At 48.1% G+C, this 21,574-nt stretch overlaps 1 protein-coding gene across 9 annotated transcripts in view; it reads right to left on the bottom strand.

Annotated features, from left to right (window-relative positions):
• Positions 1–720: 720 nt before the first annotated feature.
• COL6A3 (collagen type VI alpha 3 chain) overlaps positions 721–21,574 on the bottom strand; it is a 61,824-nt gene continuing 40,970 nt past the window's right edge. For 5 of the 9 annotated variants that reach the window (XM_030487562.1, XM_030487561.1, XM_030487557.1 and 2 more), the window contains 23 exons: positions 21,503–21,538; positions 20,931–20,993; positions 20,568–20,630; positions 19,836–19,898; positions 19,135–19,197; positions 18,325–18,375; positions 17,812–17,847; positions 17,644–17,706; positions 17,467–17,529; positions 16,792–16,824; positions 16,654–16,690; positions 16,540–16,551; positions 15,884–16,377; positions 14,943–15,042; positions 13,742–14,440; positions 12,442–12,550; positions 11,403–11,686; positions 10,190–10,450; positions 8,359–8,433; positions 6,061–6,240; positions 5,896–5,949; positions 1,896–2,066; positions 721–1,597 (listed from right to left, as the gene is read on the bottom strand). In XM_030487562.1, the coding sequence (XP_030343422.1) occupies positions 1,557–1,597; positions 1,896–2,066; positions 5,896–5,949; positions 6,061–6,240; positions 8,359–8,433; positions 10,190–10,450; positions 11,403–11,686; positions 12,442–12,550; positions 13,742–14,440; positions 14,943–15,042; positions 15,884–16,377; positions 16,540–16,551; positions 16,654–16,690; positions 16,792–16,824; positions 17,467–17,529; positions 17,644–17,706; positions 17,812–17,847; positions 18,325–18,375; positions 19,135–19,197; positions 19,836–19,898; positions 20,568–20,630; positions 20,931–20,993; positions 21,503–21,538 (3,051 nt within the window). In that variant the 3' untranslated portion in view covers positions 721–1,556. The remainder of the gene's footprint in view (positions 1,598–1,895; positions 2,067–5,895; positions 5,950–6,060; positions 6,241–8,358; positions 8,434–10,189; positions 10,451–11,402; positions 11,687–12,441; positions 12,551–13,741; positions 14,441–14,942; positions 15,043–15,883; positions 16,378–16,539; positions 16,552–16,653; positions 16,691–16,791; positions 16,825–17,466; positions 17,530–17,643; positions 17,707–17,811; positions 17,848–18,324; positions 18,376–19,134; positions 19,198–19,835; positions 19,899–20,567; positions 20,631–20,930; positions 20,994–21,502; positions 21,539–21,574) is intronic. The other 4 variants (XM_030487556.1, XM_030487559.1, XM_030487558.1 and 1 more) reach the window with 4 other exon arrangements.

Genomic DNA, 21,574 nt, shown 5'->3' on the forward strand with positions numbered 1-21,574 from the left:
CCTTAAAAGGCGCTGGAGAGGCGGCTGCAGCGTCCCGCAGCCCCGGGAGGGGAGCGGAGGGGCCGGGATGTGCCTTCGCGTCGCTGGAGCGTGGTCCATTGGCAGCAGCTTTCCCGGTAAACAGGCACTGGGGACGCCGCTCCCGTGCTCGGAGGGAGGGGGGCTGGAGGAGAGGATGCTTCACGGGTTGCTTTAACCTACCTGCAGATCTTATACCCCGTGAAAGCAATGGAAGGGGGTCTTGGGCATCCCCTGCACACAGTGAAATGCAGGGCAGGCTGCTCTGTCCTCCGGAGCAGCCGTAGCTGCGTGCAGCCATTGCAAGAGCCAGTTACAGTAAGACATAAATGAAAGTTACTTATTCCCCTCCTGTTTAATGAAGCCTTTTTGTGATGTGCTCAGAGGTGGTGCCAAATAAACAGTGCAGCTTCCCAAGTGGACCTGAGGTATCCAGACAGCTTAATCTGTCTTGTAAATGGTGTTATTAATGGCTTTAAGCTGACAGAAATTTCACAACCAAGACATCTCGGTTTCCACCTCTCTCCAAGCTGGGCAACTCCACATTACCAGCAGCCCTCAGTGATATCCCCCTGAGTACCCATACTACATCTATCCTCCCTTTAAGGGCCAGTGCGATTTCCCTCTATAAAATGCTTTCCAGGCCCTGGAAGATGCTTCCACTGGTGCTCACCAGGGCTTTTACACAGACAAACCCACGAGTTTCTCAAAACCTCCATTAGACTTTATTCAAAAGTTCTTGTACAGACTCCTGACACAGATTCCACAATAAAAATAAACACCCCCCCCAGCCACTGCCCCCCCTCCCCAATTGCTTTGCTTTGTGTTTTATAAAACATACACATCAGAAGGGTGCCAAGGGCATCCCACACCACAATTGAAAAGTTAACTGAGGTCTTGGTCCCAGCAGTGCATTTGCATTTGGAAACCTTGCTGCCTTTTCCTTGCTGGTTCGGTTGGCCATGGCTGTTACAAATGCTTACAGGAGATCCAGCCTGGAATGTAATCCAGCAAAAGGAGAAGAAAAAACAAACCAAAACCCAAGGAAGAATGAAAAATGGAACAACTTGTTTATCAGAATCAGCTTCTCTCTTACACGAGGGCTTCCCTGTAGCGTTACGCTCCATTATGAGAACAGTAAAAGCAAGCGTGTAACAGTGGCAGTGAAATCGTTATAATGGGTTTTTCCTTTTTGTCTCATTTTTATGGTGCCTGAGAGAGGCCGACTGCCGGTATCGAGGAGAAAGGGGAATTCAGAGACACGTTGAGAGACAAGAACCATCTGCAATTAGGTAAATATTTGGTAATGTTGAAGCTATACAATATAACCTGGACACATGTAGCACTCAGTCCACAAACAGTTTAGCACCATATTGATAGGTCATGAAGCAAAACGCTTTCTTCAAGGTTTGCTTGGAAGTAAAAGCATGAAATAGCACAGTGCAAGGTAGTCTATACCCTTAGCTTCTAGAGGGGTAGGGTGGGAACGGCCGATGCTTCTGGCTGTCTCAGAGGTATGTGTTGACAGGTCGCTGGCTCTATGTTCCTATCGTCGTCACCACACCAGGGCTGATGTTACCTGGAAAGGTTTGATGGAGAAAGAGAAAATAAATGAGGTTATTCTGTGCATGAGAAGATGCAGGATATTGAGGGAAGGGAAAGGAGTTTATTACCAGGACTTGCTATGGAGTCTAGAGCACCACAAGCAAGCTGACTACAGCCATGGACTGGGCTGGAAATCACAGCATCACAGACTGGTTTGTGCTGGAACGGACCTTAAAGCTCATCCAGTTCCAATCCCCTGCCACGGGCAGGGACACCTTCCACTAGAGCAGAGACGTGGCCGACCCCTCCCCAGCTGCATGTTTGCTGCTTACCAGGGACACAGAACTTTTCACATTCTTTCTGCGTGTTGAATCTGTTGTCGTTGCCGCCGCAGCCGCCGTACCAGAACCGGGCACAGCTCTTGGTCGCGGGGTCATAGTACCACTTGAGCACAAAGTTCCTGCAGGTCCCCTCGTCTTTCTGCAGCCGACAGATGTCCATGGCTGTGGGTAAGAACAGGGGCAAGAGAAGTCAGCAGTGAACCACAGCCTGGTGAACCACAGCCTCTCTGCAAGTATCCGCATGGCAGAGCAATGCCCTCAAGCAGAGCTGGCATGCAAGCTCAGAAAGGGCAACCACAGCACAGACTCTGCACATCTCCTGTGACTAAATCCCATCTCTCTATTTGCAGAAAGAGAAAGGCCTTTCTTTTGAGGTCATGAGCTGTGTTGCTGTCATGCATCCATGGAATGATGCTGAGATGAAGGAAGGGTGCTGCATATCCCCTGGATTTGCAGGAAATGAGTTGGCAGGTCTTGGACCTGAGAAAGGACTGGCTGGGCTGCAAGGGAAAAAGTATTGCCACCATCATTTTCCCATTAAAAATACTGGCTTCCTCTGAGAAATCTCTGCTACTGCATGCAGCTGCCAGCATCCTGCATCTCTTGCTGGTGATCAGGGAACAAATAACCAAGTCCTGGATGTGTTACAATGAAATTGCCAAAGAAATTTTAAAAAATAAAGTAAAAAAAAAAAACTGACATTAACCATTAATTTCCCACCGAGTCACAGACACGGCATCCCCTGCACACAAGGAGGCAGGAGCAGCTCGTTCCACTTCTGCTCAGCATGGCACGAAACCCATCAGCCATCACGGTTTGTCCTGCTAAAGCCTTGTTACCGGAGCCTGAGTCAGGCAGAGCCCCCACATTTGTATCATGCTCATTTCTGCTTCAAGCTGCTGTGCCCAGGCCTGGCCAGGGGTGAAAATCGTACGGCACGAGTCAAACCAGTAATTCAGTAAAGCAGAACCAGCAACTGAAGGCAAAATGTGGAGTTCCTCTCACTGGAGGGTATTTGCAGCTTGAGCCCCTTTTTTAATTCATTAAAATAAATTCCTTTACCACCTTCTTTTCTAGATCACTGCATACAGAGCACACCAGCAGTGACTGCAGGGGAGAGTCACGTCTTGAAGTTATCTCAATAATCTTGTCTTAGGATCATGCCTTTTGTAAACCAGGTGCCAGAAACCAAGGTAATGAAAGGACTTATCTGAAATGGTGGTGAAGGGCTCCCTTGTAACCCACACAGGGCACCCAGAAACAGCTCTTTGGTGACAGCAAAGGTGCCTGAACCAGCTGTGACCCTCGGACTGCTCATGTGAAGGCAGGATTTTGTGAGATAATAACTTTATATTCACCTTTCTGTGATTCTGCCTGTCCCAGGCAACAATCAAAAGCAATCAGGCAGTAACTGCAGGGGGCTGAGAGATCTCACTAGGTCTCTGTGCTACTAGAAACAGAGCCCCAGAATACCCACAAATGAATATAGAGAAGAATATATAGATACAGGGTGAATATATGGAAAGGTTTGTTTGCCAGCAAGTTTCTCTGGGGCCTGATGAAAGCAAAGGCTTGCTAAACCCTTCTAAAGTTTCCACAGGAAACAGGCACAGAAGATTATCCCTGAAATCCCAGCTAGAAAGCAGGTCTGGCAATGGGCCCTGGGCAATAAGAAAGTGCTGGTGGCAGGCTTACTTTAAAGGAAATTGTGGCTGATCATGGAAGCTGCCCAGAGCCCAGGATCGCTGCAGCAAGGCAGAGTGCTCCCAAGATGGACATGGAGATGCCCAGATGGTGTCATAGACCTTGCACCCCAGCCACACGTGTGCTTCTGGGTAGATCCGGCCAAACATCCAAACCCCTTCTGCCCACTCATTTTAATTGTATTTTTCCCTCTTCTCCTCCCTGCTGTGACTGAACAGATGCTGCTACAACACCACTGTGGTCCTTTGACTCTTTAGACAGGAGGAGCTGGGAATACATCTTTTCTGAGAGAGGATACCTGATTGAAGGGATGCTCCTGCCCATCGTCCTGTTCTAAACGCAGCTTTTTGAAGCAGGATTTCTTTTTTATATTTCTGTTTTCAAATTTGGAATTTGAAATCATAGACTCTGAAAATGGACTTGCATTGTAACCTTCAGTTTGCCTGCTCAAGTGGCTGGTGCCACCCTCCAGTTTCAGAGCACCAGCAAGCACCATCCAGTAACTCCTCTGGCTGAACCACTGGATGGCATTTGAACTAACACCTCCTGCAAAAAACCAAAATAACCAAGCCCAAAGCACAATAGATGAAATAGAAGCTTATCCAAAGAAATGTCAAAGAATGGATGGAGAGAACGAACTTGGGAGTTAAAACCCTGGCTTATAGTGGCTGTCCCCACCTTTTGAACCTGACAGAGACAGCCACAGTGTAAAAACACATTTTAACTCATCCCATGGAGAAAAAGTGCCTGGAGTCCTCAGTTGCACTAACAGTTAATTTTATCATGCTAAAGAAAATATATAGAGATATATCTGTTATATATATGTAAAAATTCAATGATGAAAGGTTTTCACAGCATTTAAAAGGCTTCAAATGGGAGGTGGATCTGGTGGCTTTTGCAGAAAACAAAAAGAGAAAGAAGTGGTAAATAGAGCAGGGCAGGCAGAGACACGAGCATCCCTCCAGGGCCCCTCACTTGCTTTTCTTGACTATCTGCCCAGGGCAGAATGGTGCCAAGTTCATGAAATTTCACTTAAGTCTGAACAACTGTTGCTGGAAACATCATCGAGGCATGTGACAACGATCAGGAAGGGCTGGTCTATGGGATGGGGCTAGCAGAAACACGTGCCCTCTGGAGAAAACCACATCAGGGAGGCTTCCCTGCTCTGTGAGGATAAAACCCAGCTGAAGCTGTGGGTTTCTGCACAAGCCATACACTACTTCCAATGGATCTTTGTCCATGGTGTCTATTTGCATCCCAGAAGCACCTCGCAATCTCCTTTTGCAAGCAGCCGCCACCTCAGGCATCTATCTCCATGGCCGCTGGTGGCCTTCTCCCTGTCGTTTGCCTGCATGTTTCTGCAGGGGCACCCACAGCTGGACTCAGGATGCACTGCTGCCAGTGACAGAAGCTCCCTGGTCTAATCTAAGGAGCCTAAAATACACCTGAGAAAATCAAATGAGAGGGAGGGGTCCTTCCTATGCGTTTTTAAGCCCTGTCATGTCCCTGCGAGGATTAAAGCTCTGCCATTAGGTACCAGCGCTTGCTTCACTCCTACATTTCCCTCCCATCTCTGCAAAGGACCCTGGAAAACCAATAGGAGGAGAGGCTGCTCTGGTAGCAAGGCTTTGCTAGGGTCAAGTTCCCATCCCAACCCCTTGCTGAACCAACACAGGTGATTTCAAATCTCTACTTCCACACCAGGTCCTGAAGAGGTTTGCAAACACAACCCCTTGTTCGCAGAACCTCCTTGAGGAGATCATTGCCATTTCCCTGTGGGCTCCTCCCTCAACTTTGATTTTCATCTTTTGGTGCAAAGAAGAACATCTGCACACGAGACCCAGGAACCAGGGAGTGATTTTACGTCCAGTGTTTTGGTTACATGTAGTGAAACATGTGCAATTCTTTGACGTCTCAACAGACTGCAGATGGTGGCACTCGGTGGTCATGGAACAATGACAGAAACTGCTGTGGTGCTGAGCCATGCTCCAGCTCAGCCACCTCCCGCTTCTCATGAAATCTCAATCTTTCACAAAACACCAATTTTGCTGCAGTTTGCACTCAGGTTGTGCAAACCCAGCGTGTCCTGGTGTGACAACACGCATGCAATGGGACTTCATCATGCAAAGCAGATGGCAGGGCATGGTCGTGTCAAGGAGCAAATGCAAACCAAGTCTATACTACTGGTGATCTTGTACTGGACAAGAGTGGATACATGCTATGAAATGGTCAAGGTGAAATAATGGATTTGCTTTGGTTTGTGATAATTGAGGGGTTTGGGTGTTACCTGATGATAATCTTTTCTCAAGAGGTGGCTGCTGCATGGTTTTCTCAGCTGCTGCTGGAGGAAAAAGTGCATGGGTTTGGATTTTAAAGGTGTTTTTTCTTCGATCCAAACATTATTTGACAATATGATCAAATACAAAAGGATTAACCCCCATGTGGTACTTACATGGTTTTAAGCATTTGCTAATGCACTCAGCTTCGGCCTCAAATCTATTTGCATTACCACCACAGCCACCATACCAACCCTGGCTGCAGATCTTGTTTTTGTAGTCAAAGAACCACACAATCTGATAGTCCTTGCACTGCATGCCCATGTCAAAGTCCAGCAAGCAAGGGTCTGGCCAATCTGCATGTCAAAAGGTGCAAAGGGTAAGTGACTCTGAAAGGGTTAAAAGCTGAAAAAGCAAAGAGATTGAAAAGAAAAAAGCCTGGTACAGGACTGGTGGCATTTCCTTGCTGTGATTCCTCTTGCTGAATGCAAACCTTCCCTAGCCTCTTGCTTGCGTCTCCCCACTCTTGACTTCCTCATGCATCCAAGCCCCAAGGCCATGGACCAAGGTGGTGGGAGCCCCTTACTCCCTGCTGGTGCACACGGGATCAGACCCTCACACAACTCCTCCCATTTATTTTTAAAGCTATTTGTCTTGGCAGTAACTCTGAATCCTCAAGTGTGTTTAGTTTATCTCTCAAGGCAAAGCCGCACCTGGGACGCTTTCAGGCTTGATGAGGATTTAAACATAAATTCCTTTCCTGCCCAGAAATTGTAATTTAGGTCCAAATTCCAGAGTTTTTATTAGCAGAGATAGGCCACCCATACGAGCAGCTGCTTTGCCTATATAAGGAGGGCAGATTTTGGGACTTCCTCCAAGGTCCGTCAGAATATTTACACACGAGTCTCTCCCGTTGCACAGAGGAATAGAGAAGACTCAGCTGAACAACCCATCCCCAAACCCCTGCCCTGTTCAATGTCTTTAGCCTGTTGAAAAGCTTCGGATTAGCATTCCCTGGGAATGTTTCCCTCAGATTGACGTGTGCCATAAATCCTCAGGCAGAGACTTTCGCTGCAAGTGGGTCAACAGGAGAAGCTGAGATGGAGAGGTCTGCATCAAAGCGCAGACTGAGCACAGAGCGCATCCATTTTCCTTCAGGCAGCCCTAACCATACCTTGTCTCCAAAGGGCTGGCACACAAGGGGTTAAACAAAGCCACGGGAATGCATGTCACCTGGTGGGGACAAGCCAGGTGAAGGCTTCTGAGGGGATATCAGTGTCAGGGAGAGGGACCAAACCAATGGGAACACATGAGAAGGGTGGGATGATGAGACATGCAGCAAGGCAGAAATGAGATGGTCCCTGCTGAGCACAAGCCCTCAAACCCTCCGCTGCAGCAAGCTCCAGTGGTAGCATCAGTCAGGCATGAGGTCCATGCTCATCCCTTTCAGCAGGAGCAGCCATACCCCAAACAGCAGCTTTGCAGCTCTTGCTGGGTGAATGCATTGAGCAGCACCATCTCCCTCAGCTCTCACATCACCTCAGGAAAAAAATGAGCCACAGTGCAAGCAAAATGCTTAAAGAAAAACGTAAGAATGATGATTCAGGGATGAGGTTTGGATGCCAGATCCATAGCTGGTGTCTGCAACAAGGCTGTGCTGTTTCATGAAGGCTGAGAGCCCTTCCAGAGCCTTGGAGGAAGGGTTGCAGTCTGGCACTTATGGTACAATAAGTGTAATGCTAATGTAACAATGTCAATACAAGCAATGAGATGACATATTAACAGGTACAGTGATTATGGGTTGTTAACATAGGTTAACAGGATTAACAACATAGTGGGAACTGACGTCTTGCTCATTTAGCAGTTTCCTAGATAGTGACACTATCTTACCGCTTAGTAAGATGGTGATTTCTCTTACCACTAGTGGCAGAGAAACAGGGGATGGGCAGAGGGGTGAAACTGGAGGGTTTACCTACCAGTTAGCCAGATTTATGTGGAAGTTTGACACTAGCTCCCCTGCGATCCCTGGCTATGGTCAAACCCTTGTTCAGAGCTCTGTGTTACACCAAGGAGTCAAGACCTATTCTTCACCCCAAGTAGGGAGAGAGGGAGCAAGTATGAGGTGATATTCTGCATCCACACATGCTGGGGAGGCCATGGAGCACAGCTTGCCCCCAGAAAGTAGCCAGTGGTTGGGCCCTGGCTCATCTCCTATCCCTGTGATGGAAAGAGGACCCAGTTTGAGACCCCATGAAGCTCACAGCAGCTTCAAGGGACTCTGGATCAAGCATGGGGCAGAGACCCAAATACAGGGCTCAGACCTGCATGGCCAAGGATGTCATCTAGGTCATGATCTGTTGGCTCTGGGTTCAGGAGCAGGTAAGGGGAAGACGGGTGCAAGTGGCCAGGCTCTCAGTGGGGGTCCTGGCAGGGCCCCCCCCCAGCCCAGCCCTCCCACCATTGCCCATACTCACGACTCTCAGGCCCTTCCAGTGGCTCTGTGTTGAGCATCATGTTGGCCACGGACACCTTGGGCTGCGCTGGGGTCTCTGGGGGGAAGAAGCAAGTGGGTCAGCGAAGGGGAAGGGGAGATGCAGCAATGCCCTCAGCACAGCCATAACCAAACCCACTGGCCCCAGCTCTAGCACAGGGGATACACACACAGTCTGCAGGAGTCAGGTCTGGATGTGTTCACCCCAGCACATACAGTTCAGAGATGTTTATTAGAGGCAGTTGGCTTGGTGTCCCCAGCCAGCAGCTCTGCTGTGCAGTTGGGCTCATCCTCAGGGGTGACTGCAAAGAAGCATCCTCAGGGCCTCACACGACTGCTCTGGATGGCCCCCACTCACTCCACAGCATGCAACTGTGGAGGAGCTTTGAAGGAGTTGGACATGGCCTGTCTGTAGCTAGTTTAGCTTTGCTCCTCTGGCCTTAGAGATGGCAGAAAACAATGGCATCTTCCAGGGCAGCAAACACTCCATGACAGATCTTCTCTTGTTCCCCTGCAGCCCTCAAGGACTGTCCATGCGTTGCATGCCCCTCAGACTCCTCCCATCATGGCCTCACATCCCTCTAGGAGCTACGTTGTTGAGGATTGTCACTTGTGATGGAAAGGAGAACATGGTTCATATTGCATCACGTTCTGCACAACTGCAGCCTATTGTATCCCTGCTCAGGGAACCCTGCGGCTTATTTTCCATGGGGCTGGAGGGCGGGAGGGAGCTGCAGCCATAGGAAGGGTTGGATTTGCTTTTTTCTGGTGACAGTATGGGTGCGGGTTGGAGGGAGAGGGAAGGCAGTTCTACCCAGTGTCTAGGTCACAGCTGGTAGGCAAATACAGTGTCACCACTGCCTACCTCATTTGTTCTTGTTCTACGTTTACTCTATGGGAATGTATCTTCCCTGGGCATTGAGAGCTCCAGCTCAGCACATGAAAATGTTACTTCTACACACTGATGTCTTTTCTCAACATTTTTGTGGGCATGTTTATTGCTCTTGAAGGTAAGAGGCTTCAGACCTGGTCCAAACCCACTGAAGCTAATGGAAAGGCTCTTCATGGGCACTGAAACTGGCTCTGAGATGCCAGCACTGGCAGGCCCAGTGCAAACTTCTCCACAGCACCAAGCCAAGTCACCTCTGTGCCAAGCCAGAGTAAAAAAAACCACCCCCAAGCAACTTGGCTGTGTCTTACACAGCGACTTTTGGCCATGCCAAAGTGTTTGGTGAGATTTACATGTGATCTGGACACATGGAGCTTGAATCCCCAAAGGACTAGACCCTCCGTTTAATCTCTTCTTTGTCTTTTTGGGTTGGTTTTTTTTATAATACAGTAGGCGAAGCAGATGGGTGTCTATGGAAATGGTGATCGGAAAAGAAGATTTCTTGCTTATTTTGCAATCAGGCTGCACTGAACTTGGTTTGTGTTAACCCACTTTGACTCTTAGTATTAATTACAGCAGTGCCACCCAGACCCCACTAAGACCCATTTTGCAGAGCCTCCTGCACACATCATAAGACAAACCCTGCTCAGGGACCGGCTTTAATTCTCCCACAATCTGTCTTGGTTTAACACCACTGAAGTGTCAACTTGCATGTTGTAAAGAAGCACACTTGGTGCATTTCATAACCAGCTCCTGCTGCTGGTCTGGGGGATCCAAGACCTGCAGTGACACAACTGAGCACTGCCAGGGCTGGGGCTGTTGGTCCCAACCAATTCCCTGTCACGTGGGGATTTTTTTCCCCCATTTTTTGTGTCCATTTAATGAACACATGGATGTTTGTGTGTTTTCCTCTACAGGTACTCACTTGTGCTGAACGTCCCTGTGTACGTCACTTTGGGTTGGGATTTCTGGTAGCCAGTAATGACGACAAGGTATTTCTGTCCACTCCTGAGTCCGCGGATGATATGCTCAGTGCCCGTCAGGTTTTGACTCTGCACAAGAGAGTGGTCATGCGCAGAGGTGATGGAGATCTCAAACATGTGGGCACCATGTGGCTCGGGGCTGGCCCAGCGCAGCCTGGCACTGTTCTCAGTGACATCTGTGATTTGGATCTCGTGGCTCTTTGCTGCAAAGCAAGATCAGAAGAAACATTAAGCAAGGACTTGAAGAGGAAAGATCTCAAGGAAGAAGTGTCTCAGTGCTGCGAGATCTCCTTCCCAGTCCACAGCAAATAAATGTGTCTACGGGCAGTTGTGGCATATGCAAACCAGGTTCTGATTTCTCTGTCTCAGATGTCCAACCCAGAAAAGCTGACTGCTTTTATTTATTGCTTTTCATTTATTATTTACATAGGGACATGCATTCATTGACTGGTTAAGTGTCCCTCTGCTATGCCACATGTTCTTTGTTACTCATTCAGCCAGCGCAGATCTGCCTGCACCCCCTTGCAAATACACACGGGAAAACCCCTTTACATGAACTGTGCTCACATGAAAAAGTTTTAGCATTCCCAAATAGGTCTCCACACTGTTTCAGTGGTGAGCTAATTGAACTATTCATATCAGCTGGCAGAGAATTCACACAGTGCCGTTGTATGAACCACCATAAACAGCAAGATTTAGCCAAGGGGGTAATGCTACAAGGAAAATATAGAAAGCAAATAGGATATACTGGACAGAGAAGTGTCTGTCACTGCACTACTGAGCTGAGCAGCAGATGATGGATTGTTGGAAAGGTTCCAACCCCCTGCCACAGGCAGGGACACCTTCCCATGACCAGGTTGCTCAAGGCTCTGTCCAACCTGGCCTTGAAGACTGCCAGATGTACATGTCCTGCTTGTGTTTTGCTCAGAAGCAGAATGTCTCCCACCTGCTTTTGCACAAAATCCTCAACACAAGCTGACGAAGTCTCAACCTCCCCCAAGTGCAGATTTCCAGGTTTGTACCTAACGCCTGAAACCTCGCCTCTCAGTGGCATTTCCCATAGGAATAATCCCCTCAGAAGCAAGAGAAGCCACAACCCACCATGGTACAGACCAGCGAGAGACACGGCGTGTGTGGGGAGAGCCTTTCACGTACCTTGTCTTCTCCTGCCTCCTGACACGGCACCTGTGGAGTTGGCAGTGGCGCGGCCGGCGGCTTTGGCATGGGCGGTGGTGCTTGCCTGGACCACCGTGGTGGTGGCATTCACCTGGACTACGGTGCTGGCGGTGGTCAGGTCAGTGGCTCTGCTCTGAGCTGTGGTGCTGGCAGTGGTGGTTCTGGTGCGGGTGTTGGTGCTTGCAACAGGCTTGATGCTCGCACTGACTGTGGTGCTGCTGGCACTGGGGGTCCGGCCCATGGTCGCATTGGGTGCCACGTACCTGTGAAAGCATAAGCAGCTGCTATGGCTTTTTTCCCCTCCCTGTTTAAGCAGAATTTTGGAACTGGAGAGGATTTGACACAGAAACCATTAGCAAGAATACACCCACCATCCCCTTACCCCCGAGGTCAACAGCCTTGCCAGCTTCAGATATGCCCACAGCCAAGTAATGAAAAGTGCCTATCACTTGGGGCACAAGTCTGCCTATACATCAACTTGACACACATAAGAGTGAATTCAGTAGACAGATCTGTAGCATGTCTGATTTCCAGGGGCTTGACCTTCTAAAGCCAGGACAGCTCTGTGCCAGCAATGAATGAATGCCAGTGACATAAGCTTTTACTTCTGTTTAGAAACTATGTTATGATGGATCCTGTGTATCAGGTAGCCCAGGGCAGCCCAGCCTCTGAAAATAGCTCATTGAGTGGAAAATCCCAAAATAATAGTAATTTCTGGAATTCCTGACCTGCAAGATGACAGTAGCATATACCTCCTTTATATCCTCCACACATATACAAATATGGAATTTAACTCAAACTTGAAATGACACGTGTACTTGTCTACCTTTCTCTAGTAGATATATCTGTTGCTCTTTTGACACAACACTAAAGGAACTAGTAAAATGCTGATAATCCTGATTGTTAGCACTGAAGTTGCTTTTTCTTCCTGTTTCCAAACATGGAGTGGGAAGTGAAGGCTTCTCCCCCACACAGGAGTTAGCAAAGCTCATTCTCTTGCAGACAAACCACTGCTTACACTGCTTTCTGCCCAGTGTGCCCGGGGCTCTGGCTCTTGGCTTGCTGGTCATTCTGGAGCCACTCACACTGTTTCCTTAGCTCTGGAGACAGGTAGAAAGCAAAGTCGCCTAGAGACAGAGAGAGGATGTCATTAAACACTGATGTTGAGCATGGTGGTTACTTACCTACCAAACCACATTACATCTATTTCTCCATTTATTTATTTTTAAATGGAACAACTCTTCTCTTCTTGCTTGCTCTGATAACAGCTATGGAATATGTTTAGTGCAGCTACTGCAGCATCCTGGCCTGGGAGAACTGTTAATCTGATTTACAAACACGAGAGCAGTAACTATAAGATACCAGAGGGTGTATGTATGTCACATGTGAACAGCTTGCTTATAATCAGGCACTTCCAGCTACACACTTAACATTAGAATTTTCCAGGACCCCTGTAAGCGGTAAATGGAAAAAGCAAACTGAAAAAACCTAAACATTTATTTCCATGCTTGCTTCTTATTTAGTGCAAGACATTCCTGAATCAGTGGGTTATTGCCCCAGTTGACTGATTTTCAGGGCTCTTTTGATAAGACTAGCTTTCTTAATAAAGGCCCAACTCTTGTCCTTGCTGGCCAGGTCTATAGAGGATCTCTAGCAGTTGGCGGTAGGTAGAGATCCAGCCCGGGGTTTCTAGCTAAGACAAGATGCAAATTTTCAAGGCACAATCCCAAACACAGCAGCATTATTTATCCCTGAGCAAAGAATCCTGCTCATGTGGTCCTTCAGTCTGCATAGAGCAACTCCAGATCTCAGCCTGAGCCATCCAGATGTCTCCTAGACATGACACTTATGCTGAAGCTGGGAAGAAAGACTTGCTGGGTGTTCAGGGAGTGCAGGGGGAGTGCTGGCAGGCTGCAGAGGACCAAGAGCCCCAGCAGGACCAGACCTCATAGGACATGTTGCAGGTGTGACTCGCGAGCCAGGCAGGATTAGGTCAAATCCCACAGGTGAGCCCGTGGTGAGCCAAACAAGACAGAACTGCACATGCTACTGAGTGGACCGACAGACCACATAAGATGGGCTAGGAAGTGGACAGTGAACAAAACCCAGACATGCTCAACTAAGCAGACCTATGAGCAGCAACAAACAGTACAGAATATATAAAAAGAGACTTAACTTCAGTGGGACTCACTGCCCAAAGAGGTGGTCAGGCTAGAGCCTACCCATCCATGCAGATAGACCAAACCTGGCAGATTAACCCCTCTGAAGTCACATGTTGCCCCTTCTATAATACTTTGGCTGCAGGATGTGATACTTACTTCTGATAAAAGACGGCAGCAGTCTCCCAAAGCGTAGTAAGGGCTCTTCATGAAGCTCTCCTGGTTTATCGACCAATTTGAAGAACACATCATTTGGCTCACTAGCTAGGCTATAGATGTTCTTGACATCCACTTTCCTGCCAATGCCCAAGACAACAAAGAAGTACCCTTTGCATTTTGCACCAGTAACAACCTTCTGCAGGTACTCAAGTTCTTGTTTATTCACTTTTCCGGTCATCATCAGAACTATGACTTTTATATCCCGAGGGTTTGGTGCACTTTCAAAAATATGAGCCATTGTGTGTTCAATCGCACTTCCTATAGCCCTCGTGCCATGGAGCTGGGTCATTTGGTTGTGCAGGTAATTAATGATCTTCTCTTTGGACCCATAATCAGTTAGCGAAAACTCAGTTTTTACTGGTGGGAAGCTTGAGTTGGTTTCATATTCATAAGGAGCTTGCTGGAGAACTGCCACTCTTGCATGGTGCTGAGATACTTTTGGCTCAGAGCTGATTTCCAAGTTACTTACGAGGTGAGAAATGTACTTCTTCATCTCACTGAACTGCAGAGGGGTGGTGGATTCTGAGCTATCCATGATGAAGGCTATGTCAGTGTCTACATCTGTTGGAGCTGCCCTTCTGTCTCTGAATACAGGTCTCTGACTACCAAAACCACAGGTGGGATCAGGGTCACATACATCTAGGGAAGAAATATAGTAGGTTTAACCTGGAGGAACTGAAGATAACCCTCTCTCATCATTGTAAAAATCTCGTGTCATATGAAATACTATCAAGCCGTGAACATTCACTGGTCCATTACTTGATACCAAAGTCATTTCATCTCAAAACACGCTTAAGTATGCGTTTACTATTTCTACATGCTCCTTTGTCCAAAGGGATCCCTGCAGTACTCTGTCATAAATGGCAGAAGGCCATATTTTATAGCGTTTAGCTATTGCTATTTGGGCTGTAAAACTGGGAACCAGCCAAAAAAGGGAGCTTCTCTTTACAAAGAGGAGAAAGCCCAGCAAGCCTCATTCACAATGTCAATGCTTCCTGCTCAGCCTAAGAACATGAATCCCTTGTCTCCAGCAGCGAAAGAGCTGACTCCCAACTGGGCTTCCCTTCGGCACCACTGACAACAGACTGCTGCGTGACCAGAAGGATTTGGCACTGTCTAGAAGAGAAATTGGATGCTTTACCCAGACAAATGTGACAAGTCAAGAGCCTCTGGATAGTTTCATTCAGCTGACTGCCGCTGGTTGGAAGAACAATTGCATGTCCAACCGCTGTGTTGTTGATCTGGTTAGATGCAAACAGAAAAACATGGTGTTAGTAATGCTGCCCACTGTTATTTTCAGCTCAGATCAGGGGAAGGCAATCCACAGCTCTAAGAGATTCTCTACTCAGCACGCTTCTTTTGGTGGATCCCCTTTGGAGGGATGTAGTGTCCCAACACCAGTTAGTGAAACTAGTTTAGAGACATAAACTCCAAGAAAAGGGTCAAGCACTTGAACCAGTGCTCAGCATGCTCATCTGGGTTTTCTTTGTTGTTTTAAATCTCTTTTTCCCTCTGACAGCAAAGCTAATATACTTGCCACCCTCTGCCTTTCTGTCAGACCTTTGTCCTATAGCAACTGTCTTTTCTTCTGTTCCATACCACACCTGGCTTGCTGGAGCCATGATCTGGGAAACAAATGACGCATCATAACCTCACTAGCCTTTCACAGCAGCATGTGCTGTGGTTTGAATTTCTCTCCTAATAGACTTAGAACCATAGAGCAGTTTGTGTTGGAAGGGACCTTAAAGCTCATCCAGTTCCAACCCCTGCCACGGGCAGGGACACCTTCCACTAGAGCAGGTTGCTCCAAGCCCCTGTGTCCAACCTGGCCTTGAACACTGCCAGGGATGGGGCAGCCACAGCTTCTCTGGGCACCCTGTGCCAGCACCTCAGCACCCTCACAGGGAACAACTTCTTGCTGTTGCTGAACTTCTTTGTTCAGCTACACACTCTCAGTGCAAAGCACTTGAAAAGACTACAGAATCCACCCACCGCCTGTAGGAGCAAACACTGTCAATGTCCCCAGCAAACCAGACTGAGCCCATAAGCCAAAAATGAAAGAAAGGGTGAATGACCCCCAACCTCCAGAGCTCTGGCGAGAACCGGGTCCTGTCTGCTGGTTAGGAACACTGGCATGACTCCAGCATCGTAGAGTTTGAGCACAGCATCGTTGAGCTGCGGGGAGGCTCTTGTGTCCCCGTTGCTGAAAAAGACAGCCACCTTCCTCATGAGAAAGCCGCTTCGGGCACGCTTGAAGGTATTCCTGGCCACAAAGGACATGGCAGTCTCCAGGCTGCGTGGCTTCGTGGTCAGGGTAGCCTGGAAGTTTTGGATCTGCTGGAGGAGGCTTGATTTCTTCCTGGCATCAGCAAAGCGGATCTCCGTGGTGACCTCATTGTTATAGGTGACCAGAGCCACCCGGGCACCCCGAGGACAGTTGCTTTCAGCGATGGTTAGGTTGTTGACCACTCTGAGCACGGTTTGCTTCATCCTGTTGAAAACTTCCCTCACAACACCCGAGGAGGTGTCAATAGCAAAGGCCAGCTCAGTTGGGAAGACAGGGCACTCCTTGGGACCTGCCAGAAATGTGTGTTGGGAATAAACAGTGCCCCACATAGTTGTCAGGGTGCAAGGACCATGTCCTTGGCAGGGGTAAATCATTCATACCACACACGTGGAGAGAGCAACAATTACGGCACGCAGTCACACTGGGGTTGAAAGGGCTGAAGATGACTTACCATAGCAGCAAGCTGTGGAAAAGTAAAGAAAGGAGTTTGGTCAGTGCCATCTGCGTAACGTGATGGGCACATGAGGGTAAAGACAGGGATTTAGCAAAGCGCTGATGTACTCACGGCATTTGTCTTTGATGTTCCGCACAAGTGCACATTGCTTTAGAAAATAAAATGAGAGAAAAAGGGGAAAAAAAGAGACATGTGACACAGCCAACAGAAGAGTATTTCAAAACAAGAAGGAAGTTATGCCACACTTACATCTCTGGATTCTCCTTTATCGCCCTTAAGTCCCTGTTTAAAAGAAATAAAGAGAAATTGAGTACAACGTGTATTTCCAGGGTGCCCCCTGTACCCAGCTGGAATAATCAGTTAATTGTGGGTCATGGAGAAGCTAAGGGAAAACCTGCTCGTTTTCAGCTGTTTCCTCACATGGGGAAACATGTGAGGAGTAAACCTAGTTGACATCAAACCTAAATGGGACTTTTACAATGCTCTAGGTTCATGTGCAAAGCAAGCAAGTCACTTTGGCCTTTCTAGGGTGCTCTGTGCCAGTCACAGACCATATCCTGTGTGGGGTGATAAATGATAAAAGAGTGAGAACTTCCTAGAAGGAGTATGAAGTGGCATATTGCCATGGGGAAATCCTAGTGCCTGATAAGAGCCTGTCTACTGGCTTTTGCCTTTTGCTGTGCATTGCAGTTTGAGGATGAGTGAATGTTTATCCATTATAAACAGCTAGTTAGGAATTTATAGAGACACATCCATGACAAATTAAAGAGGAATTTTCCCAACTTAAAATCAGAAGGAGATGGCAATGGGCATGTTTTTCAACCCCTGACACCAAGAGGGACCACCATGTTTCTCAGAGAAGCCATCGAGACCCTCTCAAGGGGGGAAGCCAGAGGCTCCATCAGCAATGCAATGAACACTTACAGATGGTCCAGGGTATCCAACCTCTCCTTTCTGACCAGGTGTCCCAGGTTCTCCTGAATTTCCCTAGAAAGAGAGAGCAGAGAAGTCCCAGGAGCATGTGTCAACACTTGGAAAAGATGTATACATCTTCCAGGCTGTCCATGCACCAGGGAGAAATTATACCACGGTCCAACTTACTCTGCGGCCTCTGTTTCCTTTAGGGCCGGGGCCTCCAGCAACGCCACGGTCACCAGGTCCACCCTGGTCAGGGAAAAACACAAATGGTAGCTCTAAATCTGCACAGGACCACAGGTAACTGCTACATCACTTGGAGAATGAATGCACAGCTCATGGGCTGCACCGTACCTTGGGCCCCGGGTAGCCGATGAAGCCGCGTTCTCCCTGAAACAACAGAAAGGATTATTTGAATATGGTTTAGCAAATTAAGTGGGTTCTGCAGGGAGATGTGTAACAACTACAGGGAGATCTGTACCAACTGCAGGGATTAAGTGATGGAGGAGAAAGAGAGTGAGATTGCAAATTCAATTTGCAATTTTGTTCCGCATGATTTATACAAAGAAAACAGCTACTCCTTCCAAGGTCTGGCTGCTCATCTGAGGCTAATTTAAACTGTAGAGGAGCTGTCAGAGATGCTGGAGCATTGTTTTCAAAGAAGTCTCACAGATGTTCACGGGGGTCTTTGGCCAAAAGGTGCAAAAACATTGTGCTTCCTCCTTGGAGAAGCTGATTTACATAGGCAAAACTAAGACAAAGGCAAAGGGGAAAGGTTGTAAGAGTTTCGCCTGACTGCAGACATGGGCTACTTCCTTGTCCATGGTAACTCATGTTGGTAGATGGGCATGCTGAGCATACACCTACCTTTCTGCCTTTAGGACCTGGGCCACCAATTCCATCTCGTCCATCATCACCCTAAAATTGGAAAACCAAAGCCATTAATATGCATTGAATGAGAATCACTTAAACCTCACAGATCCAGCACCATCAATACCCAATCAGAACCCATTTATGCCACAGACTCTGAGAAGTGCTTCTACAGATGAAATTATTGCAAGAAAAAATAGCACAAAAAGGTGGTGCCAAAACTACAAATCTGAATTAAAACCTGTTAGTATACACATATGATGTGTAAAACCCAGGTAGAAGTCAGCAATGAGGAGAAGGTTAGGAGGTCAGTCAGTACTAGGAGTGTACTCATAGCTTGTCCTCCCTTGCTCTACACACACCATTTTCTCCTCAGTTGGCTCCTCATTATACAAAGTAATGAGAATCAGGCCCCGTGAAAGCCCTAACTTCTTCCAGACGTCCTTTTATAGGTTACTTTGGACTACCACATGGGATCAGCTCAGGGTGTCTACCCATGCCCTCAAGCAATGATCCAGGACAAGGTAAGCACCCCTGGACAGCCTCTGCCCTGCACCCTGGTCTCAGAGATGTGAAAAGTCACTTTTCAAATGAATACAATTCACCTCCTTGAAGAGACTGCTGTTACAAACTCTGCTCATGCCAGCTGAGGACATAAAGCTAATTTCTCTCTCTCATATTGTACTATGGAGGATGCAAAGTCCGTAGGGGAGCTAAACCCTCTGCTGGAAAGGGCTGTGGCCCATTTGCCACAGGAGAGGGTTCAGCCCAGCATCCTTAAACATGTGAGTGCATGGCCACACTTACCATCTCTCCTCGTGGGCCTTGCTGTCCATTTGCCCCTTTGGGACCAGGGTTTCCAGGCTCACCCTGAAAACAGGAGCATCTGTTAAAGCATGTGCTGAAACTCCAGGCAACTCCAAGACTTTCCCACCCCATCAGCGCTGGTTTCCAGCAGTAATGCTACAAAACACTTGCTCTTTAGTGGGACCTTTAGAGATTGCAGGGAAGCTGAGCAATGGGACATCAGAGACCAGCCACCTCCCACCACAGGATGGTGTTTGCTTTTCATAAACACTGCAAAAAGAAAAGCTCCCAAGCTCTGGAGATTTTGCTAGTGTAAATGGACAGTGGAGCTGCCCGGGAAACGAACCAGTGTGTGCGAGTCTGGAGACGTAAAACATAAACCACATGGTTTACCTATGGAGGGTCTGGAGAGATCCAGCACCACCACCTTCCCATGCGGGCATCAGCTGAGAATTTGCCCTAGAAAATTACTTGGGAATCTCAGTTACTCAATTACTTTTCCCACTCTGCTCAATGAAACAGGAGCCTAAGGAAACAACCAGAGCAGAGACCCTGCTCTACTCCGCACTGTGCAAGCCAGTGAAAATGAGCTAATTCTGCTCCAAGAGGTTCATCTGAAGTATTTTTTTTAAGGTCACTCCTATCCAGAAGCTTTTCACCACTGTTTCAGTTGCTGATACCCACTGCTCGTGAAGACGTACCTTTAGTCCCAGGGGACCGATCCTGCCCCGCTCTCCTGGGGTTCCTGGTGGTCCACCACCGGCCTGGAATGGAGACAGGGAAAGGCATGTTGGCAACATGTCAAGAAAACTGGGTGCCAGAAACTAGGGTATTGGGTGATCACGGAAGTCATGTGTTAACTACAAGGGCAGGTGCCTCTCAAAGCCCCTTAGGAAATTCAGAAGTCTAACGGACAGGAAGAGCTGAAAGACCAGGTCAGCTCAACGCAAGTGTCAGCAGCAACTTATATTGTTCCCAGAGACCCCCCCCTCAGAAAAGTGCAAACAGAAGGGGCAAAGTCCTGCTCAGGATGGGGAAACGCAAGATGTGTCTGGCTTTACGGCCACAAGTCTTGCTGGGGTGTGCATGGGGGTGCCCCAGCAAGCATGTGAGATGGTGGTGCTCTGGCGTCAGAGATGCCCTGCAAGTCACTTCGGGCTTTAATTAAGATCACAAACCATAATGGGCCAAACGCTGAAGTCCTGACCCCTTTGTGCTTGCTTTCAACTCTTCTGTAACTCTTGATCAAGAGCTTTTTAGTGTAAGTTGAGAGGAGAATCATACTGGAAGAGTGTGTTATAAGATAGTTAAACAGAGTTGGAACCCTAAAGGGTGGGAAAGGAAAGACACATTGGCTGCATCTTATTAGCTCAGTGAGATGTTCTTGGTAAGTATAGCTGGGTCAACGGCTGAGAAGCAGCAAAACGGTTTACCCTGGGTCCAGGAACACCCTGTTCTCCTCTGATGCCTGGTGTGCCAAGCTGGCCAGGCGGACCCTGTGTGGGGAGAAAAGAGACTGTGTCACACACATGGGCAGAAACACATCGGTGCTACCCCAGGTCGCAAGGGAAAGCAAACGCTGCAGCAACCCGAGAGATGGCTGTCAAACATGTCCACTTTGGGTGGTACGAATGGGATGGCTTGATGTCCCAGGCAGGACAGCCAGGCCACAGCACACCCAAAAATACCCAAATCCCAACAGTCCTCACTACTGAGACTCTTTGAGGAAGAGGCTGTGATGAAATAACGCAACAGCATCTGACGTAAAACATTTACTTTGCTGTAAGCTCACTGACCTGTGGCCCTCTCATGCCTTGTTCTCCAGCTGGCCCCGCTTGACCGGGCAAGCCCTTGGTACCCTTGAAGTGCAAAACAGGACAATGCAGGTTAGCATGGGGGAATGTGGTCAACACCATGGGGAGGGACAGGAGATCTCAGGGCATTTATAGCTGCATAAAGAGCAGAGAAGAACAGTTGTCTGGGTTTTTTGTCAGAATATGGCTATAGCAGAGAATAAGCACAGAACTAGTGGGTTAATTCACCTTCTGCAATCAACAGGCATCAATCTCCTTTATGCTTTGGCCCCATTACGCTACTGCAGCAGCAAGCTGAGACAAAGCATCTGGCCAGGAAATGCTGCAGAGGACGGACAGCCCCAGGCACATGGATGGCTGGTTTTGCACTGAATCCAGAAAGGAGCATACAGGGAGATGAGCCTAAGGAAGAGGAGGAAAGATGGGAGGAGAGAGGAGACAGAGAGGAGGAAGCAAAGCCTGTATGTCTCTTCTGTTGTCATGTCTTCGGATGCTGTGGCTGCCTGGCCGGTTGCATGGCAGGAGCCCCATGTGTTGTTCCCATCACCACTAACCTTCACTCCTATCGGTCCCCTTCGTCCTGCCATACCCTGCAGACAAAGAAACAATAAGACTTGTTACTCAAG

This window comes from Strigops habroptila, chromosome 5 (genome assembly GCF_004027225.2).
Source record: "Strigops habroptila isolate Jane chromosome 5, bStrHab1.2.pri, whole genome shotgun sequence".
Lineage (NCBI taxonomy): Eukaryota > Metazoa > Chordata > Aves > Psittaciformes > Psittacidae > Strigops > Strigops habroptila.